This window comes from Stegostoma tigrinum, chromosome 15, assembly GCF_030684315.1.
Source record: "Stegostoma tigrinum isolate sSteTig4 chromosome 15, sSteTig4.hap1, whole genome shotgun sequence".
Taxonomy (NCBI): domain Eukaryota; kingdom Metazoa; phylum Chordata; class Chondrichthyes; order Orectolobiformes; family Stegostomatidae; genus Stegostoma; species Stegostoma tigrinum.
Window position 1 is genome coordinate 23438719 of NC_081368.1, and position 21752 is coordinate 23460470.

Sequence of the window (21752 nt, forward strand, 5' to 3'; positions counted from 1 at the left end):
GCCGACTTACCAAATGTCAAACAGAAGCTAAGCAAAACTAAACAGCCTGCTCACAGTGAAACATAGTGGCACCTTTGAACAGGACTACTCCAAGGTCAGCAAAGGGGCCCCTGCAAGTAACCACCTGAGACAGTTCTGATAAGAGGATGCCTAAGGATAGACAAGCAATGGATATCAGCTTAAATAGTGAAAGGATGATCACCTCAGTAAATGAATGAGCCTCAGCATGTGAACCAGCTAGATTAACTCCCTAAGCAGCTGCAAAAACAACAGCTAAAGTTATTTTGTGGTAAATTGTTGTTTCTTTGGAGTTACTCACAATATTAAGAAATAGGTTCTAATTAAAGATTCTTCAGAAACTCATAGATGTAGTTTTCAACATAGAGGATAGGCACAAATGTAACCAAAGTATATATAGCACTGGGGGATAAAAACACTTAAATCTGGATGAGAAAGTTAATTAGTCTTAGGAAAAGCCTTCCTTTACACCCTGAACAGAATAGATTGTTCACAGTCCTTTCATTACAAAGTGCTAACAGCAGAAGTAGCTGTATACTTTTACACTTTATAACAGAAATTAACCTTTAAAGCAATTAGTTAAAACTGTCTTTTATACTTTTACAAATGGAATTGAGACAGAAATGTAAAAAGAATAACTGAATTTGATAAAGATAAGCACATGAAATACAATTCAAGCTGTCCTTCGAGATAAGCAAGCCTGAGACAGATCCAGAGGAGTACAGGCACTAATTTTGGAATAAGAATGAATTGGATAGATAGAAAGATTCCAAGGCCTAGGGAGTACAATGCCTGGTAAACAGCACAAAATTGTGGGAACCTGGGGCTGTCCATCAGAATAGCCATCATTGATTAGGTGTCCCATGGAATTGGGTGTGTGGATTCAGGGGGAAAGACAGTATCCATGCTGTATTTGATCATTGTAATACAAAATATATAAAATGCTGTATTTCACCATAAATTTCAGAGTGTGTCATTGATATCTCTTCTGATCTGAGCTAAAGATTAAGGGAAAAATTGCTTTCCACGTCGAGGCCAGATTTGGGGAAGATCTTTTGGCTCTTCCCCAGCAACAACGAGTTCAATAAAAGATTTCCACTGCAGAAGCTGGAGTCAGAGTCGACACAGGGCGGAGCTGGAGGAACACAGCAGGTCAGACAGCATCAGAGGAGCAGGAAATTCAAGTTCAGACCCTTCTTCAGGACTGGGGAGGCGGAAGGGAGCTGGGAAATAAATAGAGGGAGGAGGGATGGGTCTGGGGGAAGGTAGGTGGGATGGCAATAGTGGATGCAGGTAGGGAGTGGTGGGGACTGGTCATTGGGAAGGGTGGGGTGGCTGGGGGGAGTGTGCAAAGAAAATGGATAGGTAGTGTCAGGTCAAAGGAAGTGGGGATAAGAGGGAGGATTGGACCTGGGATGAGACCAGGCTTGGGGAGACTTTAAAACTGGTGAATTCTATGTTCAGACAATCAGGCTGTAGACTTGCGAGGCAGAATGTGAGATGTTATTCCCTCAGTTTGCAGGTGGTGTCATTGTGGCACTGGAGGAGGTCCAGGATGGATATGTCACCCAGAGAGTGGGAGGGGGAGTTAAAACGGTCAGCGATTGGAAGGTGTTGCTAATTATAGCATACAGAACTCTAGTGCTGTGCAAATCGGTCACCAAGTCTACATTTGGTCTCACCAGTACAGAATAGGCCACATTGGGAGCAACAGATACTGTAGACCAAAATGGAGAATGTACAGATGAACACCTGTCAGATATGAAATGTTTGTCTGGGGCCGATGGCGGAGGAACAGGGCCAGGTGTAGCACTTCCCATGGTTGCAGGGAAAGTTGGTGGGGTTGATGGGAAGTGTGAAGTGGGATGAGAGAGTTGCAGGGAGAATGGTCCCTATGAAAGGCCAATTGGAGCAGGGAGGGAAATATCTAGTAGGTGTTGGGGGTCAGATTGGAGGTGGCAGAAGGAAGATGCACTGGATGCAGAGATTGGTGGGGTGGTATGTGAAGACCAGGCATCTCTGTCTTTATTTTTGTTGGAGGGTGGGTGTTTGAGGGCAGAAGTTTGGGAAATGCAAGAGATGCGGTTGATGGCATTTTAGATCAACGGAGGGGGGATGTCACAGTCCTTGAAGTTGGAGGACATCTGGGGTGGAATGCTCCATCTTGGACGCAGATGTGGAGGGGACACAGGAATTAGGATTAAGGGATCGCATTTTTGCAGGAGCGTGGGTGAGAGGAGGTGTTGTCAAGATGTCGGTGCTGAAACAGTTACCGAATTTGGAGTCAGAGGGGTCCAGGAAGGGGAGGGAGGTATCAGTGATGGTCCAGGTGAACATAAAACATACAGCATAGAACACAGAACAATACAGCACAATACAGTACAGGCACTTTGGCCCATGATGTTGTGCCAACCTATTATCCTCCTAAAATCAAATTACCCTGCATACCTTACATTATTCTATCCTCTGTATGCCTATCTCTAAGTCTCTAAAGTATCTGATTCCACTACGACTGCTGGCAGCACATTCCACATGCCCACCACTCTCTGTGTAAAGAACGTACCTTCTGACATCTCCCCTATACCTTGCTCCTATGCCCCCTCGTAATAGTCATTTCCACCCTGGGAAAAAGTCTCTGGCTATCCACTCTATCTATGCCTCTTGACATCTTGTCCACCTCTGTCAAGTCACCTCTTATTCTTCTTTGCTCCAATTAAAAATTCCCTAGCTCCCTTAACCTTTTCCTCATAAGAGCTGCCTTCCAGTCCAGGCAGCATCCTGGTAAATCTCCTCTGCACCCTCTCTAAAGCTTCCACATCTTTCCTATAATGAGGTGACCAAAATTGAACACAACATTCCAAGTGTGATCTAACCATAGTTTTATAGAGCTGTAGCATAACCTCACGGCTCTTAAACCTAAGTCCCCTGCCAATGAAAGCCAACACACCATGTGCCTTCTTTACAATACTATCAACTTGGGAAGCAACTTTGAGGGATCTATGGATGTGGACCCCAAGATCCCTCTGTTCCTCCACACTGCCAAGAATCCTGCCATTAACTTGATATTCCGCATTCAAATTCAACCTTCCAAAATGAATCACTTCACACTTTTCTGGGTTAAATTCCATCTGCACTTCTTTGACCTGTCAATGCCCCATTGCAACCCACAACAGTCCTCCACGCTATCCACAACTCCACCAAATTTACTAGTACACCCTTCCACTTTTTCATCCAAGTCATTTATAAAGATCATAAAGAGCAGAAGTCAAAGAGTGAATTTGAGGCTGGGGTGAAAGGTGGTGGTAAAGTTGATGAACTGTTCAAGCTCTTCATGGTAGCACAAGGCAGTGCCAATGCAGTCATCAAATGTAATGGAGGAAGAGCTGAGGGATGGTGTCAGTGTCACAGTGGAAGAGAGACTATGTAAGAAGAGGCAGGCGTAGCTTGGATCCATACAGGTGCCCATAGCCACCCCTTTATTTTTTTAGGAAATGTGAGGAGTTGAAGGAAAAATTGTCGAGGGTAAGGGCAAGTTTTGTTAAGTGGATGAGGGTGTCAGTGGAGGGGGACTGGATGAGGCTGTAGGCGAGGAAGAAGTGGACAGTGTTTAGGCTGTCTGTGTGAAGGATACAAGTGTGCAGGGATTGGTTGTCCACAGTGAAGATGAGGTGTTGGGGGTCAGAGAATTGGAAGTCTTGAAGGAGGTGGGTAGTGGGTAGTGTCCTGGATGTAGGTGGGGAGTTCCTGGACAAGGGGGAAAAAGACAGAGTCCAGGTAAGTGGAGATGGGTGCAGTGGGGCAGGAACAGGCAGACGCAATGGGTTGAGAGGGGCAGTCGGGTTTATGGATATTGGAAGGGAGATAGAAATGGGTGGTGCAGGGTTGGGGAATGATGAGATTGGAGGTTGTGGGTGGGAGATCTCCTGAGGTGATGAGTCTTCCACTTGCCTGAATCCTGCCTGCCTCCTGAGTCTTTGACCCCTGTCAGGGGGGTATGCTCCTATAGTGGTCCTCAGGATAAGATTGCCACCAGTCACCTCTGTGCCTCTTCGATGAGAGAGCAACTCTACGGTCCAGTAGGTTTCTGCTGGGCTTCCCGTTCATCACCATTCTCTTTCAGAGATCGAGACAAAATCTTGATCTGTCCAGGGTACAACCTGACGTGACATGAGATGAATGTCACCACAGCAACTCACCATCCGATCTGCATCCAGACGTAGGGTCGGTTCAAGGGATTATTGGGCTCCACACTAACGGACCCTGAGTGCCAGGCTGGACTGGAATTGAAAAGATACAAAAGTAGACCGTTCCTGGAGGGTCATGTATAATTCCCGTTTGAAATGAGCCGCAGAGAGGAGCGGGAGATTCCCAGCGAATAATTTTGAGAAGGAAGGTGTTCAATGCTCGGTCTCCAAGCTGACAGGGTCTCTCTCCCTGTTGCCTTTCTCGCCAGGTTTCGCTGTGCGGACGGAGCGGTCCCGGCTGGAGATGGGGTCTTCCTCAGATTTTACTCTGTGGGAGCGGGTATAGGCGAGAATCAACCCCCCAGTTAGAAAGGCGTAAAAAGCCATGACCAGCAGGATGTAGAGATAGGCATAATTACTGGTGTTCCCACTGGGCAGTTTCTCTGTGCAGCTCTGATTTCCCAGGTATGTGGATGTCCTGTTCAACTCAGTCAGAAGTCCTTCTAAGAGAGACACAAGTTTTTTGTAGCGTAAGCGGTTCATGGTCACAGCACTTCGACACAATTGGATACTGGGCTGATGAACAAGAATAGAAGACAACACGGCATTAACAGAGTAGAGGGGATAGCTACCCCAAAGCTCCGCACTCATTAAAGAGAAATACTTAGGAGGCTCCGTTTTCCAGCGCTGCTCGTGTGTGCTGCGAGATGAGAGGAACAGCGCCACTGTCCCCTCCTGTTACAGCAGCTGGAAATAGTCCTCCTCGCACCGCATCTGTTCCAGCAGCTCAATCACGCCCCGCCAGGCTCTCCGAGTAAACTCGAGTCACGGAGCTCTGCAGTGAACATTCAAGTTTGATGACAGCAAGTTGAGAAAGATCTTAACTGAGACAATCAAAATGCAGGACGTGACTGGAAACAGGAACAGAAATTGCCGGAGAAAGTCAGGCGAGAGCAACAGAGTTAACATTTCGAAGAGTTAACAGTTTTGATGTCGATCATTGAATTTGAAACATCAGCTCAGTTGTCCCTCCACAGACCTGTTGAGTTTCTCCAACAATTTCTCTGTTCCTGTTTCAGATCGCCAGCATCCGCAGTTCTTTGTCTTATTGGAGGACAGCATTCTGTCACTTTCCTCCCGTTAGAACATCGCACTAATTTGCACTCCTCTGCCTAACATTTTAAGAGATCCATCAACCTGTGTTCCCTCAACCTTTTAAAACCAGGAGAGTACAAGCCACGTTTGTGCAAACCCAAGTCACAGCTTCACCTTTCAGCCCTGGTGTTTTTGTGGTGAATTTGTCAGGCACTCCTTTCTTTAAACAATGACATGCATAGGAATAAAAACAGAAGTTGCTGGTAAAGCTCAATAGGTCTGAGCATCCCGGAAGGAAAACAAACTGAGTTAACTTTTCGGGCCCGGTGACCCATCCTCAGAACTGTCACCTGACCCGAAACGTTCCGCGTATTTTTTTCTATAACCTAGAGCCTTAGGTTAATGTTCTGGATCACGGCAGTTGGTGAAGTTTAAATTCGATAAAAATCTGCAATTAATAACCACTCTAATGTTAGCCAGCTATCCTGGCAATTCCATTTTTTGTTTAAGATCTAATTTATCAGTGCCCTTTAGTAAAGGAAATCTATTATCTTCACCTGGGCTAGTCAACATGGGACTCCAGACCCACAGCAATTTGGCTGAATCGAAACTGGCCCCTGGATAGTTGAAGATGAGCAAGAAATGCTGACCGCACCAGTGACACTCCACATTCCATGAACAAACATTTTAAAGATGTTTTCAGTAATTTGTGCACATAATTACCTTTGTTTCTTCGATTTCATTTCTCAGAAAGGTAATATTTTGACTTTTCATTCCTGAAGGCGAAGGCCTCTGTTTTTAGTTTCACCTTTGATTTATTTTGGGTGCTGACAATGTGCCCGGACAGTAGTTCTGATATCTTACATTTGAATTAGGTCCCTAAACCTTGAGGTGAGCAGGTCAGTGCGTGAGAAAAGGGGGCAACATGATGGGGATGTACCAGTGTTGGACTGGGGTGGACAGAGTCCAGAAGTCACATGTTACTTGGCTCTGGTCCCACAAATTTATTTGAAATCACAAGCTTTTGGAGTGCTGGTTCTTTGTCAGGTGATGAAGGAGCAGTGCTCTAAAAGCTTGTGATTTCAACTAAGTCCATTGGACTATAACCTGGTGTTGTGCGACTTCTGACTTAGAAAAAGGGGTAGAGAGGAAAAACTGTTTCCTGATGCCTGGAGACCATTAGGACAAAGTCAGAACAATTCACAATAAGTCAGACAGTATGTAGGTTCATTCAGAAAACAGGAACACCTTTCAGCAGAAATTTTGTTAGCAACAGTCTCAAAAGGTTTAGAAGTTAGATTAGATTCCCTACAGTGTCAAAACAGGCCCTTTGGCTCAACAAGTCCACACTGCCCCTTGGAGCATCCTACTCAGACCCATTCCCCTATAACCCATGCACCCCTGAACACTGTGGGCAATTTAGCATGGCTGACCACCTTGCCTGCACATCTTTGGACTGTGGGAGGAAACCCACGCAGACATGGGGAGAATGTGCAAACTCTGCACACACAGTTACCTGAGGTTGGAATTGAACCTGGGTCCCTAACACTGTAAGGCTGCAGGGCTAACCACTGAGCCACCATAATAAGAGAAATACTTCAGAAACAGATGTCTTTGAGGTTTCAGAGAAGAGAGATTGTTGAAGCTCTCAGGACTGTTGAAGACTTGAATTTAAGGCATATCTGGTTGTAAGTTGACTGAGTTAGAAGTTTGCATAGGTGACTTTGACAAGAAATTCACTTAGAGGGAATCAGTTACAGCTATGCTGTCTGCCTCCCCCAGAGATTTAGGTGTTTATAAAGTTGTTGTTGTTGTTGGAGTAAGAGTGTCAAATCTTTTCTGATACTTATGGTAAGATTGTTTAATTATTTTCTATTTAGTGTAAAATGTTTGGTGTTTTCTTGCATGTAATAAATGCTTACATTCTTTTGTTAAAAGTACATTGGCAGCCACTTCTGAATATGTCCAGTGACCAGCACAGTAAACAAAAATTAAGATAAAACTTGGGTTGTATCAAGCCTAGTTTCATTTTGTGTTCACACTTTTCTAGGAATACCTTAAACCATGATCAGAAGCATTAAATCACATTTTTTTTAAAAAAGATTCCATTATGCAAAACAGATATGGATTTTTGACTGTTCATTGACTTCTGGGAAATTTATTTTCTTGTTCAAGGATTACCTGTGAGAACTTGTGACATTATAATTAAGTATATTGCATTATATTATTGTTCCATAAACATCTTTGCCACATTGCAAATTAATTTTGCTCTCTAATATGCAGGTTTGTTTGTTATTGGAATTAAGGAGAAATAAATTCTAATGTAAGCAATCTTATTTCATTCAATTGCTTGACTTAAAGATTGAGTTGTGTTAAAAGCTACAAAAATAGAACAAAAGAAAAAAAGTGACAAGGTTGAAAGCAGGTAAAGGAAGCCCAAAGCCTGTGCCTGAATGCAAAATCTTGTGTGTCCATATTTGGATAAATTTTGGCAAAGCTCATGGTTTTTTTAAAAAAGCTATATTCAAGGTGACTTGGGTCATTTTGGAAAGTGCAAGGCAGCCCTCAGCCAGGTGTATAAATGTATGGGATTTGGTAAGATGAGACTCAAACAGGCTACATTTTAAAATTAAAGATAAATGGGGTAATTTTGTTTTCTTTAATCTTTCATGGGATGTGAATGCCAGTGGCTCACTAAGCCATTTCAGAGGTCAGTTAAGAGGCACCCACATTGATGTAGGTCTGAAGTCACATCTAAATCAGACCAAGTAAAGACAGGAGGTTCCCTTCTATAAAAGGTCATTAGTGAACTGAATGGGTTTCTTTCTAAATGACAACTCTCAGTCGCCACCATTGAAGCCAGCTTTAAATTCTAGATTTATTACCCAGATACATGAGAAGATATGAACCAATGACCCCGGAGTTTTAGTCCAGACTGAATTATTGTATTTCTTAATTGTTCCAGATAAACCCCTAATATTACAGTCTAATTGCTTTAATTCTGGATGTTCTTAAGGGACTGCACATGTATCACTGCAAGCATCAGTACTCACTGCAGTCATAGTTGGAGAAATCTAAAACAGCTTTGTGAAATAAAACTGTAATGCACTACATTCAAATTCCATATCAGGTGTTCATTTAATGAAAAGTGACAAATTCCAATGTGATTGCTTGGCAGTACATGTATTGTTTCCATTTGACATTTAAGCTGATATCTATATATTGTCTTCCCACTTTTACCACAAGGCGATCGATTAAATCACATGCTTTTGTTTTAAAAACTGCTCAGAAGTCCATCTGTTTCTAAGTTCCATTTAGTAGTTTAGTGGTTTTGGCATTTCTAATTTGGAAATATTTGCTATTTTCAACTCTTTACTTGTATTTGTAAACTTTGCTGCATATCCATCTCCATAACATTGTTTAACCTTACGCCCTCCAATACATCTAGTCTCCTTATTCTAGCCTCTTGCATATTTGCTGATTTTAATTTCTCCACTACTGGCAGCTGTGTATTCAGTTAACCAGGCATCAAATTCAGGCATTCCCTTCCTAAACATGGTTAACAGTCCTGTGAAGCACCCCGAACACTTATATTAAAAGAAACTTTAAAAATACAGGTGCACATTCAATTATGGAATTTTACAGATAAGTTCATTAAATACAATGAAATACAGAAACTGACTTGAATTATTTAAAACTTTTAATAAAGTAGAAATAATTGTAGTGACTTCAAGCTTGGGGGCTAATCATATACTGAAGGAGTTTTAGGATTCCTACTAAAAACTCTGATATGGACTATATGCTCCCATCACCTAAACTCTAAACATTTCAGGGACTCATTCGCTTACCACAAATCCCAAGTTCCCTTCACTCCTAACTTGCTTTAGACCATGAAATGTGTGCTTGATTGAACAGTTATCACTTTAGTTTGATCATAATTAAGTAAAAAGCTATTAGATGATCCAAAGTGTTCGTCCATTGATTATCTTTGAAGCAAAAGTTACCAGCAGGTTTAGCATTGCTAAGAATATTTAATGGTTCTATGATATAAATGGTCTTTTAAACTTGACACATGAAACATCAAAACCCAAAATAAACCAATAGGAGTGGCAGTACACTGACAAATGGATGACAAGAGATCACCTAATAGTTTGGTGATAAGGTTCTACTTCTTTGAAGCTGTTTTACAGACAAACACAATGCGTAGGTGAAACATACAAAAATTATGTTGCATGGAATTACATGAAATACGACAATAATGTAAGACAACAAAGCAAATGTTGCAGAACCATTCTTGAACTGGGGCCATAATCAATGGAAGGTCAGAGATTTGAGAGCACTATGGCTTCAAATGACTTACAGTAAAACGCAACTGGACCCCTAATAATCTTTAGAAAATTCTTGTAAAGTTAAAGTTTTAAAACTGCCAAGTACTAGAAAAGTTTATGTACACAGACCAATTAACACAATCTGAAACTGATGTTCCTTTAACAGCATTAATCAATATTTCAGGCTTTGGATGTTCCAGTATCAAAATTGAAACTTAACATCATTGGAACAACTCCACTAAATGAATCAGGGCCCGTAGATAAATATAAAGTGCTAAGAGAAAAATCCAACCAGTGAGTGAGTGAGGAAGTTCTAAATTTAACTCTTCCTCTTTAAGAGGGAGAAATGCTCAGATAGTGAAGATTCTACAAATCACTGTCAGCACCATATGGCCAGGGAAGGGAAAACAGAACAGGCTGGATTTTCAGAGTCAGGAAGTTAGTGACACCCTTTCATGATGGTAGGTGGGATCCCAGCTCCACTGGAGAGATGAGCATCACTTTGTCCCCTGCAATTTCTGTGGAGTTGGGTCAGCTTTTCAGGGACATGTGGTTCAGTGCACCTCAGAGGTATCATGAGCCATAGTCTGAAGAAGGAAACGTTTTGATAGGCAAGTTCAAATTTTTACCCATACACCCATGCTACTCCACTCACCCCCTATGTCCTCGCATGTATTCTATGCTAACCTATGTCCCTCCACTTTACTTCCACATCTACTTATATGGTCCATGTCCAACTACAGCATGTCAATGCTTAATTGGCCAGTATATACCTGACACAGAACTAGTGGATGCTCTAGAGATAATGCAATACTATGAAAGTATTAATTCCCCAGACTTTAAATTACCAATCGCAGAAACTACATAAACAACTCAACATGTCTTCATACAAAATGCATGGCCTCTGTCAAAAAGCTCTAATAAGTTATTGTTACAATATAATTGGTTTTACATACTGGATAGGATAAATAGGTTATAAAATTGGCATGGATTTTACATGGGCCTTTTGGGGGGGGTGGTCAATGAAGGACGAGAAAGATAAAGGGACGAGTAGAGGGACATGAGTTCGTATGGTGGGGGAAGAGAGCAGAAAAACAAAGTGATGAGTGGGGAGGGCTGGAAGGCTTACCATTAAACAAAGCAATTAGTACAAAGCTCCAGAGCAAAAAGGTTTTTTTTAAAACCATCCTGCCTTGACACAGTAGTGCCTGTGGCTGTCACCAAAATGCTTCTCCACTCTCTGAATGTAAACTTCACCTTTCAAGGTATGTCAAGCCAGGAAATTTCCCAACTGTTGCTACTTGCACCTAAGAGGAAAATCCACCCAATATAGTGAAGATGTTCCTATTTACCTCAATGTTAAATGGTTTGCCCTTTATTCTGAGACTGTGGTTCCCTGGTTCTGGCCTCCACAACCAAGAGAAATCCTTTCTGCATCTACCCTGGCTATCTTCTTACAAAATTCATAAACATCACTAATTCTTCAAAATCCTAGGAAAAAAGTCCCAGTCTCTCCTCATTAGACAATCCTGTCATTTTCAGAAATCAATTTAGGGAACCCCTGCTGCACTCACCCTATGGTGAGTGCATCCTTCCTGCTGCGAGGGGACCAGAATTGCATCTAATACATCCTCAAATGGCCTTGTTCAGTGTTCAAGACATGATCACATGAGCTCAAATACTCATTGGAAGCTAGAATTGGCTGGCCTTTAGATAAAGTTGTTGGCTGTATAAAAATTTGGGACAGCTGGAAACACTAATAGGTACACTTAACAGATTAACCAACTAAAAACCGAAAGAACTTTAGATGCTGTGAATCAGGAACAAAAACAAAATTGCTGGAAAAGCTCAGCAGGTCTGGCAGCATCGGTGGGGGGGGGGGGGGGGGGGGGGGAAGAGTTAACGTTTCAGGTCCAGTGACTCTTCCTCACTTCTGAGGAAGAGTCACCGGACCTGAAACATTAATCTGTGAAGAAAAACAAAGTTAAATCAACTATTTGTTCAATTGAGTAGTTCAATGTAAAAGTATTACAATGTGATTTTTATGTGGGCATCACTGGATGACCAGGCATTTTGTCCTTGAACTGCACTTTGAAGTTGCTTTTGGATTATAGTGTACAGTTCTGGTTCCCCTGCTGTAGGAAGGATGTTACTAAACTGGAAAGTGTGCAGCAAAGATTTAAGGATATCACTAGGACTGGAAGGTTTGAGTTAGAAGGACAGAATAGAACGTTTTTCCTGGAGTGTTGGACATTGAAGCTCATAGAGGTTTCTCAGCTCATGAGGGGTATAGAAAACCTGAATAACCAAGGTCTTTTCCCCAAGGGGGAGGAGTCAAAAACTAGAAAGCAGAGGTTTATGGTGAGGAGGGAAACAATTTAAAATGGATTTGACAGGCAATTTTTTTCCAACACAGAGTGTGGTGCATATGTGGAATGAACTGCCAGAAGCAGAGGCAGGTACAATTGCAGCATTTAGAAGACCTTTGGACGGGTACCTAAATAGTAAAGGTTCAGGGGGATATGGGCCAAGTTCACTTCGGGAAACTGGGTCCTCATGACGAGTTGGACTGTGTAGTTTGTTTCCGTGCTGTATGACTTAGTAAGAGACTCGGGGGGAGGCTTCTAGATTTGCTGCTGGCACAAAGTAGATAAGAAAATAACTTGTGAGAAGGACATTGGACTACTAAACAATATTGAAAGGATAAGTAAGTGGGCAACGACTTTGCAGATGGGGTACATATAAATAGTCTATTGGAGTACAAAGTATAAAAATTATTTAAAATGGTAAAGGACTGGCTGTCCTAGTATATGAGTTGAACACTGTTGTCATGCAGGTACAGCAAAAAAAAGCAAATAGCATTGTCATTTATTGCAAAGCGAATTGAATAGAAAAGCAGCAGATGATGATTCAGCAATACAAGGTATTGGCGAGACCATATCTGGAGCACTGCATACAATATTGATCTCCTTATTTAAGGATGGGTGTAAATACATTAGAAGCAGTTTGGAGGTTTACTAAAATGGAAAGTTTCTCTGTCGGTAAAGGTTGGAGAGACTGGGCACATATCCACCGGAGCTGAGAGCAACAAGAGGCAACTTGATTGAAACATGCAAAATCCTGAAGAGACTCAACAGGGTAGATGTGGAAAGAACATCTTCCAAGGGATAAACAACAACTGGAAGTTACTGTTTAGAAATACAAATGTTCAGCCTAAGATAGAGATGAAGAGAAATGTTTTCTGAGGGTATCAAGCCTGCAGAGCTGCTTTCATCACCATTTCAAGAGATGGTCCTTTAATATCCTTAAGGCAGAGGTAGAGGAGTTCATGATAGGTCAGGTTATTGGGGCAGGCAGGAGTGTGTGGAGTGATCAGATCAGCTAGGATCTTATTTGAATGGCACAACAGTCTCAAAGGGCCACACATTTCTAATTGCTATATTCATAAATATTATACCTACTGGAACATAAGAAAAGTGATAATGGGAACTGCAGATGCTGGAGAATCCAAGATAATAAAATATGCGAGGCTGGATGAACACAGCAGGGCCAGCAGCATCTCAGGAGCACAAAAGCTGACGTTTTGGGCCTAGACCCTTCATCAGAGAGGGGGATGGGGTGAGGGTTCAGGAATAAATAGGGAGAGAGGGGGAGGCGGACCGAAGATGGAGAGAAAAGAAGATAGGTGGAGAGGAGAGTATAGGTGGGGAGGTAGGGAGGGGATAGATCAGTCCAGGGAAGACAGACAGGTCAAGGAGGTGGGATGAGGTTAGTAGGTAGGAGATGGAGGTGCGGCTTGGGGTGGGAGGAAGGGATGGGTGAGAGGAAGAACAGGTTAGGGAGGCAGAGAGAGGTTGGACTGGTTTTGGGATGCAGTGGGCGGAGGGGAAGAGCTGGGCTGGATGTGTGGTGCAGTGGGGGGAGGGGACGAACTGGGCTGGTTTTGGGATGCGGTGGGGGAAGGGGAGATTTTGAAGCTGGTGAAGTCCACCTTGATACCATTGGGCTGCAGGGTTCCCAAGCGGAACAGGAGTTGCTGTTCCTGCAACCTTCGGGTGGCATCATTGTGGCACTGCAGGAGGCCCATGATGGACAAGAATGGGAGGGGGAGTGGAAATGGTTTGCGACTGGGAGGTGCAGTTGTTTATTGCGAACCGAGCGGAGGTGTTCTGCAAAGCAGTCCCCAAGCCTCCGCTTGGTTTCCCCAACGTAGAGGAAGCCACACCGGGTACAGTGGCTGCAGTATACCACATTGGCAGATGTGCAGGTGAACCTCCGCCATCCACTTCCGCCATCTACAATTCGACTCATCCTCCGACACTTCTGCCATCTACAATCCGACCCCACCACCCAAGACATTTTTCCAACCCCACCCGTCTGCTTTCCGGAGAGACCACTCTCTCCATGACTCCCTTGTTCGCTCCACACTGCCCTCCAACCCCACCATACCCAGCACCTTCCCCTGCAACCGCAGGAAATGCTACACTTGCCCCCACACCTCCTCCCTCACCCCTATCCCAGGCCCCAAGATGACTTTCCACATTAAGCAGAGGTTCACCTGCACATCTGCCAATGTGGTATACTGCATCCACTGTATCCGGTGTGGCTTCCTCTACATTGGGGAAACCAAGCGGAGGCTTGGGGGCCGCTTTGCAGAACACCTCCGCTCGGTTCGCAATAAACAACTGCACCTCCCAGTCGCAAACCATTTCCACTCCCCCTCCCATTCTTTAGATGACATGTCCATCATGGGCCTCCTGCAGTGCCACAATGATGCCACCCGAAAGTTGCAAGAACAGCAACTCATATTCCGCTTGGGAACCCTGCAGCCCAATGGTATCAACGTGGACTTCACCAGCTTCAAAATCTCCCCTTCCCCCACCGCATCCCAAAACCAGCCCAGTTCGTCCCCTCCCCCCACTGCATCCCAAAACCAGTCCAACCTGTCTCTGCCTCCCTAACCTGTTCTTCCTCTCACCCATCCCTTCCTCCCACCCCAAGCCGCACCTCCATCTCCTACCTACTAACCTCATCCCACCTCCTTGACCTGTCCGTCTCTCCTGGACTGACCTATCCCCTCCCTACCTATACTCTCCTCTCCACCTATCTTCTTTTCTCTCCATCTTCAGTCCGCCTCCCCCTATTTATTCCAGAACCCTCACCCCATCCCCCTCTCTGATGAAGGAACATAAGAACAGGCCGTTTAGATCTACAAGCTTGTCTTGTCAACCTTGGTCAATTTGAAGCGTAATTTCATCTACCCATCTTTGTTTCATTTCTCTGGATTGATTTTCTTTCAAATCCAGCATGTCAACCTGGGTCTTAAATTTATTTTGAAGTAGGACTCTAGGTTTCCACTATATGATATGATTTTACTCAAATGCCCCAGCTCTTATTTCAAGTTTATCTCCCCATGGGAAACAGTTTCTCTGGATCAACACCATATTTACAACTGATTTACTAATTCTCTTCAGGCAAAAGGAGCACAAGACTCCTACCCAGTCTGACTGATGACGACTCTCAAGACTCTTTTGTCTAGCGAGTTATTTAACCATTAAGAACTAGAAACGGGCAATAAAAGGTAGTCACTCCAGGACTACCCATAATAACACCAAGCTCATTGCTCTCTGTAGATTAGAGGTGCAATCAGAAGTGGGACTGGTGGTTAACTTAGCCTCTTCCTTTAGCAGGGTGGTGCTCAACCAATTGATCTAGTAAAGATCTGCTAACAAAACAGATCAGGCACTGAACACAGTATCCTCAGGTCAGTCATACAGGGTGTTTCCCAATACAGCTACTGTGACCAAACCGCTGAGATAAGAAGCATCCCACAATGAGCACAAAACACGCAACGAGCACTTTTATGATGAATCTCCAAATAGAACAGAACAGCAACTACCAGTGATTGTGCCGACAAACTTCTTTTTATTTATATAAATCCGTCAGGCGGATGTGGTTCACACTCTAAAATTCCACAGAAACATTTTTTATTTTTTATATTTGGCTGTCATAATGCAGGCTTAAAAAAAAATCAAGAAAACAGCCACGAGCAATTCAAATGCATGAATGATAAATAACCGAGTTTTAATTATGCCTGTTATACAAATATTCAATAGCCAAAAGACAAAGTAAGTCATCATCATAGAGCAGTGATGTTTTCAAATCAGCCCAAAGATAGTGAGAAGGGAAAATCATTACAAATGAATAGAAATATTTAGGCATGATCTTGATGTTGATGGAATTATGGATGGAATGAAGGCTATATTTATGAATGCTCAAAGTCTTTGGCAAAACAGCCTCTTGTCACTGACTGCATCTCATTGCTGATACCAGGGTACCCCTAAGAAAAGGAAATGGGTCACATCTGAAAGAACATGTTTATATGACATTTGCTTTTCTAAGCAGACTCCCCCTCACCACCCATGGCTAAAAATGATCAATAAAAGTTTTTTCACACACAGATTTACTCCAAGATCACCCTCCTACCTCTACAATCAAACAGTTACATTTTGGGACCCTGAGGAGCAGGAAATTGCCTGAGATAACACAGCCAGTTCAATGATATGTAAAAAGGAGAAATTAAATAAGGCTCACTGTCAAAAGCCACGTCGCTACTGAAAAGAGAAGCTCCAACTCCACCACTGGAGGCGGCAGTGCCCATTGTTGGGATCACTGGTTGCACACATTCATTAGGAATATAGAGATAGTACATTCAACACAACAGAAGGATGTCTACTGTAAACAGAGGGGTGAAAGCTAGAGAGGGAAAAAAGGGCTTCTGGAAACCCAAAGCCATTACAATGACTTACCAGCAGATGGAGCACTTGACCCCAAGAGACAGCTAATGGAAACTACAGAATGTTCTTTCTGTACTTTTCGGGGTATTTGTGAACCTTTTTATGATGCACCCTCGCTCCATTTCTTCAGCTGATACTGGTGCCTTGGGGGCTGCTTGCAACACACACACACACACACAAAACAGTTATTCTCTAGGAGCGCCTTGACGGTGAGAGGTGGTCGTCTTGTTGGTGAGGGTACTGCTCTTGCCCAACATCCAACAGGCCTCCCAAAAGATCACTGGATAATAATCAGGAGCATGAACCATGGTTCATGGGGAGTCTTTTTTGCCTTTTCTCACTTGTTAACCCAAAATGTGGTTACTTGGCCATCAGGGGGCTAAATCAATAATTAGCAGAGTTTAGGGTACAAACCTTGTTTGTGACGACTGCAGCTCGGTACCACACCAGCAGTACTTTTATCCATGAGACCATCAGGACTGACTTAAGTGCTTTTTAGACAGTGAATTTTCTGAAACCTTGCAAAAGTGCTTATACAGCATAATGGGCCATTTGGAAATGGAACACAAATCAACACTCTCACTGCTCCAAAGGAAAAGGAGCAATTTAAAATAGGAAACCTCAAAACACTCAAAATAATCAAACTTTAACTTGTGTTTGATCCTCCCATTTACACATTAAATATATACAAGACAATTGATAGTTAAGTACAGAAATTACAGTCACAAGTGAATCCCCACATAAGCACTTTTGATATAGACTGTACTGATGTTTAGAATGTTTCTCTGAAGGACCAGCTTTCAGAAAGCTGGTAGATGTATAAAAACACTAATTTAAAACTCAAAATATAAACAAACAATCGTTTGTATTAAGCCCTGACCCGTTTCATTCCAAACCAGACATTAAAAAATGTACAGCATTTAAATTTCACTCAGCATTTTACATCAGCCACTTGTTTTTAACTATCTTAAAGGGGACACAGTCACCGAATTAAATTGAGTTCAGGAAAAGATCTTTAACGAGCATTCAGGCCTGGGTGGAATCTTAAAGCATTCAATTTATATTCCAGTTGTTGAAATTTGATACAAGGTCTCGATACAAATGACTCAATAACTGATTACTAACTGGATTTTAAACATCCTGTTTTTCAGCACAAACTGTTCGAGTCACAGCCTTAAAATGACAATCTCTTGTTTGTGAATTAGCTTTAAGCCTGACTCAGATAGATGATACATACATGAATGACTGCCATGGCCGAACCCAGTGCAAACGTGATAGTACCAGCATTGTTTCAGAAAGGCTGTGCCAAACATAAGATGGTATATCACACAAATGTAAAGCAGACAGCTTTTACATATACAAGGTAACTCACCGTAAGCAAACCACTTATCAAGGGTTTCCCTCCCAGGCACATCCTTTCTTTTATTAAAAAAAAGGATAATCATTGGAAAACCAGCTGATGTTCTGTCAGATTTTCATTTTGCCCAATTATTGGCCACCCAAAGCATCTCAATGCTCTTAGGTAACGGCATGCTAATAGCGTAAGTGTGTTCAGGGAGGGGAATGGAGTAGCAAGATTCAATACAGCCTTCTAGGTGGGTAAGAACAAAAAAAAGATAAAACTCAGTAATGAAGTGCCTTGCTTCCAAAAATGTCAAAGAAACCAGTCAAATGCATAATTAAAGATGCATTTTAACAACCCAAAAGGTGCTTGCCCAATGGATAATTTTACAAGATACTTATTACCGCAAGGTTACCCGAAGTAGATAATTAAATATAGTCTAGCTATCATACAAAGGTACTTCTCCCTTCTCCTCAAAAGGCTCCTGACTCAGCCCTGAATAAAGCTGCACAAAATATCGGTTGCCTCTCTCCAGCAAGTCAAATGGTTCCTCTGAGTGAAAGGATTAGACAAGCTATTGACATCTGTGCACATGCATTCACAATCATGACGTAGAAGGCAAATTCTCTCTTCAATGAACATCCACTAGTTTATCGTCCACAGGAGTCTCTCCAAAGTGATCAAGTAGCAGCAGCTCCAAAGCCTGGTCTCTCTTGGTTCATGCAATGCTTGTTCACAACATGAAAATAATCAAGGATGTGTGGAGACACCTTTGGAAAAAAGACTTGGGCTTTTTCCAAAGCAATGAACTTCAGAGATGGTATTTACTCGTAGTGGATAGATTACTTATCTGATGAAACCACTCTAACCGTCATTGTCCATTAACGTTTATCACAGAGCATTCTGGGGACCAGAAGGATTGTTCTTTTACAGGTTAAGTTGATACCACGCCACGAAGACACATTGAGTTAGCTAAGTCCCTCCAGGAAAAGGCCAGTGAGCACTTTACTACTGTGGTACTGGCAAACTACGCAGCCACTATTTATTATCACAAAGACAATTAAAAGATGCTCAGTCATATCAATTTTCAGCAGGTTCAAGTTTAAAAAAAAACATCAATCTGCAATCATGACAGTTAAACAACTGTGGTGTAAATAGGAAAAAATGTTCTATGCATTTCTAAGAACCAAAATACTTTCAGCAACATTTTATACAAATATGAAATAGTTCTAGTGCAAACATCACATCAAAAACTGGTGCCACCACTTGATTGGGGATTCGAGAGGTTTAAGCTGAACTGAGAAACCTCGTTTTGTTTTCTTTGTTAAATAAACAAAAGAATATAGGAAAGAAAATGGTCACTTTTCTTCAAAACAAAAGCTCATTTACATTAACAATTTCAGTTCTTGCTCACCAGCATTTCCTGTATAGCCAGCTGGTCATCCCCACACAAAAGAAAAAAAAACCAAAAAAGGTTAAAAAGCAGACTCAAAAGAAACAAACATGAAACAGGACAATGGTCATCAGTCGAAGGTAGGTACATGTGAAACCTTACAACCTTTAAGAAAATTTCCAATTGCTTGTCTTTTTTAATCTTAAATGTTCAAGTAAGAGTGAATACATTGGAGGGAAAAAAAACCTTTTGGTGGAACACTGCCCATTGGGGTTCATTAATTTCTGTTTAGAATTAATCACTGTTCTCTCAATTTATAGATGCACTACCTTTCTGTCTGCACTATAAATATATTATCCAGGAGTCTGAAGAATCTATTTCCCTCCATACATTCTCTCAATGTCATTGAGGTAGTGGTTCTTTAGTTCTTTCCTCTTAAGCTTGAAGGCGTCTGTTACCAATCCAGTCTCAGGAGTCCAAGGCTCTGGGCTCAAACGAACCTTCACAGGGACTTCAAACTTCTCTAGTTTACCTGAGATAAAAAGACACGGATGCAACTTGTAGTTAAAAACCTGTAGGCTTTCAGCGTATCTCTCCCCATTAAGCCCTTCCTTTAAAATCATGTCACAGCCTTCCTTCCTTTAACTTTGAGATGATTCATGAAACTCAGCAACATCAGAAATCATGTCTGTAACATCACATCTTACTCATCTGATTAATATCATGGTGAAGCACTAACTCTGTAACCTGCTGCGCAATGAAGCCACCAACATTTTTCTTCTTAATTTTGAGATACTACACACACTAATCGAAGCCTGACAACGATCTGATAAAGTCAGAACATGTGACTTTGGTTGCACCATATGTATTTTAAGAGCAGAAACTGATGATTAAATTAGTGAATAAACACTTCAGTTAAAAATCAAAGAACTGAAACAGTGACTGCCAGAGAAACTCAGCAGGTCGAGCAGCATCTGAATTCCGAAAGGGTCACTGGACTCTAAACTTTAACTCTGCTTTTTCTCCATAGATGCTGCCAGACCTGCCGAGTTTCTCTAGTGTTTTTTTTTAAACTTTTGTTACAAGTATTTCACTGAGATGAATATATTTTAGTGTTGGCCACGTGTTCCAATTAAAACGCTCCTTCAACAGCACCCTTCAAACTGATGACTTCTACCATGAAGGACAAGCACAGAAAATACAAGAGAACATCACCTGCTTAAAGTTCCCCTTCAGTCTGCAATTTGGAAATATAATCATCACTTTGTCCACTGTTGTGGAGTCAAAGTCAGGAAACTTCAACAACTCTGCACGGAGACCTTTTGTCCATTTGCACATGATTCAAGATGGCAGCCCACCACTGACTACTCAAGAGGCTGGTGATGGGCCCAGCCAGTGTCCCCCACATCCCATGAAAGAAAAAAAAATCCACACAGTCGCATCAGATGGTCTGTTCCTAAAAGTGCTGATTGAGTGCCAACAGGAGGCCAATAGATGAAGCGTACTCACTGGATGCTGATGCTTCTTTGATCTCCCGCAGCACTTCAGCTTCCATCTGGCTATCATTACAAATTTCCTCCCACGTTCCCTGAACTTGCTTCTGCTCCGCAAGGGCAGTCAACTTCTTCTGATTGGGTACCACAAAACTAATCACGTAGGATTGTTCACTGCGAAGGAAACAAAAAAAAAAGCGGGTTTAGGTCCAACCACAAGGTATATGCCAGAGGGTAAGATGTGACTATTTAGTTTCCGCATTAATTTTGTCCCTGCTATCGATGCTTTGTAATTTCCTCAACCAGGGACTGGTACACCGGAAATATTTCTTCCAATTCACATGAAATATCTGCCATGTTTCCTGTGATTCAAATTGTGCGACTATTAAACATTTGGTTTTCTCCCTGTTCTGTGATTGTACATTGTGAGGCTTTGAAGCATTTCTGAGTATCAAACAAATCAGCAAGATGCCAATAAAATTAAGCAGTTAGAACGTGAATTGCTTAATTTTCACGAGGAGAGCGAGAGAGCCAGACAGAGAGAGCACCAGGAGGCTGCCGGGAAGGTAACTTTTTTTTAACCACTTTAAAAAGCTTACCTCGAGCGGGAGCGGTCTTCAATTATTTGGGCAGCGGCTGAACCCGAGACACTACACGTGTAGTGTCTCCCACCCGCCCTCCTCCTCCTCCAACCAAAAAAAACTCTGTGGTGTGTAGATAAGGTAAGGCTTTTTCTATTTCACATTTCTTTATATATATCAAGTGATTGCCAAAAACCTTTTGGTTCCTTTTTCATTTATCTAAGCTGCTCTTGCTCAATGTGGGAGCTCAGGGACAGGGCTGATGTCCCTGACTCCTCCACGTGCAGGAAGTGTGTCCAGCTGCAGCTCTTGTTAGACCGCATGACGGCACTGGAGCTGCGGATGGACTCCCTTTGGAGGATATGCTATGCTGAGGGGGCCGTGGATAGCACGTTTAGCAATTTGGTCACACCGCAGATTATGATTGCTGAGGGAGATAGCGAATGGGTGACCAAAAGGCAGAGGAAGAGCAGGAAGGCAGTGCTGGTGTCCCCTGTGGTCATCTTGGTCATCTCCCTCCA

General features: G+C 42.5%; 1 protein-coding gene across 5 annotated transcripts in view; it reads right to left on the reverse strand.

Moving 5' to 3' along the window:
• Nucleotides 1–15541: 15541 nt before the first annotated feature.
• Nucleotides 15542–21752, reverse strand: part of acsl4a (acyl-CoA synthetase long chain family member 4a) — a 90429-nt gene continuing 84218 nt past the window's right edge. For all 5 annotated transcript variants that reach the window (XM_059651375.1, XM_059651374.1, XM_048544273.2 and 2 more), the window contains 2 exons: nt 20667–20824; nt 15542–19689 (listed from right to left, as the gene is read on the reverse strand). In XM_059651375.1, coding sequence (XP_059507358.1) covers nt 19532–19689; nt 20667–20824 — 316 coding nt within the window. In that variant the 3' untranslated portion in view covers nt 15542–19531. The remainder of the gene's footprint in view (nt 19690–20666; nt 20825–21752) is intronic.